Source organism: Carlito syrichta, unplaced genomic scaffold (assembly GCF_000164805.1).
Source record: "Carlito syrichta isolate Samal-C Ts95f unplaced genomic scaffold, Tarsius_syrichta-2.0.1 Scaffold288381, whole genome shotgun sequence".
NCBI lineage: Eukaryota > Metazoa > Chordata > Mammalia > Primates > Tarsiidae > Carlito > Carlito syrichta.
Genome location: NW_007232477.1, coordinates 344,273 through 350,094, shown reverse-complemented (window position 1 = coordinate 350,094; position 5,822 = coordinate 344,273). Strand labels below are relative to the sequence as shown.

The following is a 5,822-nucleotide window of genomic DNA, read 5'->3' as shown; positions in this document are numbered from 1 at the left end:
AAAAAAAAAAGAAACTATCATCCTCTTAGCCAGGCATGGAGGTGTGTACCTATAGTTCCAACTACTTGGAAGGCTGAGGTGGAAGGATCGCCTGAGCCCAGCAGGTCAAGGCTGCGGTGGCCTTGAGCGTGTCACTGCACTCCAGCCTGGGTGACAGAGTGAGAGACACTAACTCATTAAAAAAAAAAAGAAAAGAAACTATCATCTTCATGAATTAAACTGACAGTAGCCTTAAAGGCTGATTAGCATTATACTCTAGAAATAATTGGGTTGGTGGGGTGCTTTTGATCATTTTTTAAGCAGCTGTTGTGATAATATTGATATATCTCAAAAGCATTTATAGAACAAACACTTGTCCCTGCTTCTGTGTCGTTTATTCTCAAGAAGTCTGTCTCTCAGCCCTAGGTTAGGTACAAGTGAGACCATAAACATACCAGCTCTTCACAAGCTATAGAATGCTTTGCTGCTGCTTCTTTGGGTTTGTCATATGGTTCCACTCAAGGCTGGTTGGATCTGGGAAAAAAGACTAGGTCTTGTTTTGTGGTGGTTGTTATGTTTTGTTTATATGTTTTTGTTTTGCTGATATAGATGTTTAATAGAAAAATTATTTAAAATTTCCTCTGTGTCTTTTGACACTCATGTAAAGTGATGGATGTTCTCCTTTGGACTGTACTGCTTTGTGTTTTAGGATAAGCTTCCTGATGACCAACATCAGGAGAAGACAGCGATGGACCTGGCAGCTGAGCAGCTACGCATTTGGCCTACTCTGAGCAAATCAACTCAGCAAGAGCTGGTACAGCATGAGGAAAGCACTGTCTTTAGTCAGGCCATTCACTTTGCAAACCTCATGGTCAACCTGCTAGTTCCGCTAGACTCAAGTAAAAACAAGCTCCTAAGAACATCAGCGCCTGGTGACTGGGAGAGTGGGAGCAACAGCATTGTCACAAACAGGTACTGAGATGGGGACACACAGAGACTGTTCTCTTACTCTTCTTAGGGCTGGTCTTGGCTTAGCAGAGGTCTTACAGAATATTGGGCAAATATTGCTGTACATATTTTAAAATTTAACCAATTTTCCTCGCCTTTGGACTTGCTCAGCTCTCCTCTATACATCCTACTGTTCTTCCACACTCTATTCTCTTTCATGACCACATTTTCCAAATGTCTTACTCACTAATGATCCAATCTTTCAGTTACCTTCTGCCAAAGCAATGTACAGAAAGTGCCCTGAAAAATTACTAGTGAGTTCCTTCTCACTAGTAATAATCACAAGGTGATTGTTTCTCAACCCTCCTTTTTCTTAACTTTATAGTCATATCTTCAACATGCCTTACTCTGTACCCTCCAATGACTCCCCGTACCACTGAGAATAAGACCCAAAGTGTTTACCATGACCTGCAAGGCCTAACAGAATCTGCCCTGACATTACTTCCTATCACTCTTCTGTCAACCAAACTGGTCTCCCTGCTAATGCTAGTCCTCAGACACTCCAAGTATATTACTTCCTCAGGTCCTTTGTACTTGTTTTTCCCTCATTTTGGAACATTCTCTCCAAAACAGTCACAAGAATCTCTTCCTCACTTTACTTAGGTCTCTGCTCTGCTCAAGTGTCACCTATCCAGACAGGCCCTCCTCACTTTCCACAACCTGATTTATTTTTATATGTTTGCTTATTATTTGTCATCTTTGTCTGTTTTGTTCATTGCTATGTCCCCAGCATCTTTATATATAGTAGGTACTCAGTAAATATTTTGTTGAACAAATGATTAAACAAATGAACTGATCACCGCAATAGTAGTAAGAATCTATTCTTTTTAGGACTGCAGTGATGGATGCTGCAACATCCTGGTGGTTCTTCTAGCTCATCCTTTTTCTCAGGCTCTTTAGGCAGCTCCTCTTGTCTTCCTATTCTCAGTTCCTCTGCCTAGCTCTTCATACTCTGTGAAAAGTTCATCTACAAACCAAAATCTCTGACCCCATCCTCTCAATCTCCCTCTCCGTGGGGCTTCATTTTTGCCAAGGACACCTCAGAACTTCTGGTCATCCATGCCAGACAGCGTGAAGTCAGCATTTTGAACCGTATAGTCAAGTGCACAGATCTCTTATCTCAGCCTTTGTAGTTTGTAGTACATCCTTTGGTTATTTTATGTAAACAGCATAGGCTAGGCCCTTATCACTTCAAGCCATACTTGTAACAGTCTCTTCATTGTTTCATTTTTTATTCATCTCTCTTGCAGTAGTTATCTGACCTACTGCCAAAAGAATCTTTCTGAAATGATACTTTTACATTTCTTCACTGCACATAATTCCACAAGACTGTTTCATCAATGGACTCATCTGCTTGATTTTTAAGATCTTCTTGACTGGGCATGGTGGCTCAGTCTGTAATCCGAGTACTTTGGGAGGCTGAGGCAAGAGGATTGCCTGAGTCCCGGGGTTCAAGACCAGCCTGGACAACTTGGTGAGACCTTGTCTCTACAATACATCAAAAAATAAACTGGGTGTGGTAGTGAGCACCTGTAGCTCCAGCTACTTGGAAGACTAAGGTGGAAGGATTGGCTAAGTCCAGCAAGTCAAGGCTGCGGTGGCCATGAGTGTGCCACTGCACTCCAGCCTGGGCCACAGAGTAAGACTCCAACTCCAAAAAAAAAAAAAAAAGTCTTCTTAATCTGTCCCCAGCTTTATTTCCACTGCCAGTCAAGTTGATTTTCGTTATGACCATCAATCACTATATTTTCCTTCTCTTTTAAAGTAGTCATTGTAGATGACTGCTCTCTCAAAGTCTACATAGTGGCTTAGCTTTACTTTAACACTGATTCAGCTCATATGATTGACTTTGGAGGAAAGAGAAGTGAGTAGGTTAGAATAGACAAATGATTCTTTTCCATGATTAGTGATCTAATGTATTGGATAGTAGGAGCTGAGTCAGTAACAAGGGCAAGGATTGAGGTTTCACATCTGCTTCATTTCAAATTTATTCCCATCTCTTGTATGATTTTATCACCTAGTGAAGAATGATGGTTTCAGAGTGACCAAATGAGTTATAATTCACTTAGAGAGAGATAAATTCTGGTAAGAAAAGAGTTCATAGGACAGTTTAGTCTTTCCATATGGAAGAATATGTGGTTGCATAGAAAAGTTCTCTTACTTTGCCTCTCAGGGAATATGTTCCTCAGTTGCCAAAAATAGCCATATTTGTTTGGCTCTTTCTAGTAATTACCTTAGGAGGACAAGTTGTTTTAGAAGGTTCCAGAAGCAGATAATATATGAAAGAGTTTCTTTTGCTTTATTTTCTGTTGTTTCTGAGTTTTTAGCAGGGAGAGTGACAGAAGGTGTTCCTTACAGAAACAAATATGGGTCATAAGGATAATGCCTTTCAGTAGTTTCCAAATGCAGGCAAGTAGAACATTCTGTTTCACCACTGTTACTTAGGAGGCGAGGAGTTACGTGAGTCCTAGAGCACTTTCAATTGATACGTAAATTGCTGCTATATAGCAGTCATTTGTTGCATGTGAGTACTGACCATGATTTCTTTCCTTGGCTGTCTTAGTATTGCTGGAAGTGTAGCTGAGAGCTATGATACAGAGAGTGGGTTTGAAGATTCAGAGAATAATGATATTGCCAATTCTGTTGTGCGGTTCATTACCCGATTTATTGACAAAGTTTGTACAGAGAGTGGAGTTACTCAGGATCACATCAAGAGCCTTCATTGCATGATACCAGGTAATCACTTTGCGGATTTTAGAGAGTCAGAATACTGGCGATAACTGAGTTTCAGCATAAAACCTGGTAATACTTGTCTTCTGTGTAGTTTAGTCATACTATTTGTTTTATGATTCATCTTTAATGTTTTAAAGTTGTTGTAAAATACATAACATAAAATTTGCTGTTTTAAAATTGTGCATTTTTAAGGGCACAATTCAATGGCATTAATTACATTCATAATGTGCGGCCAGTACCATTATTTATTTCCAAAGCTTTGTTATCACCCCAAACAGGCTCTACCCACTAAGCAATGGGTAGAGAGATTCCTCATCCCCCAGTCCCTGGTAACCTCTAATCTACTTTCTGTCTCTATGTATTTGTACTTTTGTGTCTTGGTTATTTCACTTAGCATAATGTTTTCAAGATTCATACATGTTGTATCATGTATCAGAACTTCATTATTTTTATGGCTAAATATATTCCATTGTATATCTCCATTGTCTTTATATACCACTTTTTCCATTAATCTGTTGATGGAAACTTTGGGGTATATACCTAGGAGTGGAATTGCTGGGTTATATGGTAATTCTATGTTTAACTTTTTGAGAAACTTCTAAACTTTGATTTGTATTTAGTTCTAAAATATCCAGAATGTATTTTTATTCTACTTGTTTTGTGTTCTTTCATTTTGAATACTCTGACTGACTCATCCTAGGAATTGTAGCTATGCACATTGAGACCCTAGAAGCAGTGCATCGAGAAAGCAGAAGACTTCCACCTATACAGAAGGTAAGAATTCCAGACAACTTGCTTTCAAGGTATAACATCTCTTCTTAAAAATAAACACCGGAGCCCACGGGTTTGAGACCCACCAGGGCAACTTGGCGAGACATCGTCTCTACAATAAATTTTTAAAAATTAGCCAAGTGTGGTAGCGTGTGCCTGTAGTTCCAGCTACTTGGAAGGCTGAGGCGGAGGAATTGCCGGAGCCCAGCAGGTCAAGACTGCAGTGACCGGAGCGTGCCACTGCACTTCAGTCTGGGGAGACAGAGTGAGACTCCAACTCAAAAATATAAATAAATAAAATAGACAACAGACTTCTGTGCTCCAGAAAGCACTTTCTCCTAAACTTCTACAGAGACCAGCTCCGGTTTTAATGACACATTGAACTTTCAGAGGAGTTTTGTCATGTTAAAACCTCAGAAAAAGGATACTGAAAGAGGAACAATATCTTTTCTTGGATTCAACAAAGGAGCAATAATAACCTCCTGTTGAGTCTACTTTTATAGACAGGTCATAAATTATGAACAGTTCTCATTTCTAAGCTCAACCTCAGATTTTCTGCTCTGCCTAATTCCCCCTCGCCCCCAAAAGGACTTAAGGTAATTACACCAAGTTCCTGGATCTGACTTTGTGCATCACAAGCAGCTGGAAAGTCTATTAAAAATTCAGAGTCCTGAACCCCACCCCAACCTCCTGAAATTGGAATACCTTTAACATAGTCTGGAAATCTATATTTTGACAAGCCTTTCAGACTATTATTTTGCAACTATTCTGGCAAACTAGGGTTTCAGGATGCTCTTGCCTATGTAACAGAACTATTAAAAATAAATTCAAAGGAGAGATCTGAAGCCAGATAGGTAGGAAAGATAATTCTATCAGAATCTTGGGATACAGTGATCATATACTTTGGCTTTACGTTTGATTCTAAGCTTCTTAGAGCCAGCAAAAAGAATAGCGCCAATTTTTATAGTTTTTATTGCTTAGTAAAAAATAAACACATCAGACCTTCAGGAAAGATGTATTTTTTTCCCTTAGCTCTAAATTCTTCAGAGAATCATATCATGTGGTTCCTTATATAAAGGACACTGTGTCAGGATTTCCTAAGACAGTATGTAAATATTCATTACTTGGTCAAGAAGGACAGGTCTTTCTAAAAATACATCTGTTTTTTAGAGTAATTGTTTTTTTCAATTTGCAGAAATAGTAATATTCTTTGTATAAAATTCAAACATAAAAAAAATACAGCCGGGCTCAGTGGCTCAGCCTATAATCCCGCGCCTTGGGAGGCTGAGGTGAGTGGATTGCCCGAGCCCGCGGGTTTGAGACCCGCCTGG

At 39.4% G+C, this 5,822-nt stretch overlaps 1 protein-coding gene across 2 annotated transcripts in view; it reads left to right on the top strand.

Annotated features, from left to right (window-relative positions):
• SBF2 (SET binding factor 2) overlaps positions 1-5,822 on the top strand; it is a 241,686-nt gene that overhangs the window by 163,990 nt on the left and 71,874 nt on the right. For both annotated transcript variants that reach the window (XM_021710296.1, XM_021710295.1), the window contains exons 17-19: positions 689-951; positions 3,551-3,723; positions 4,421-4,494. In XM_021710296.1, coding sequence (XP_021565971.1) covers positions 689-951; positions 3,551-3,723; positions 4,421-4,494 — 510 coding nt within the window. The remainder of the gene's footprint in view (positions 1-688; positions 952-3,550; positions 3,724-4,420; positions 4,495-5,822) is intronic.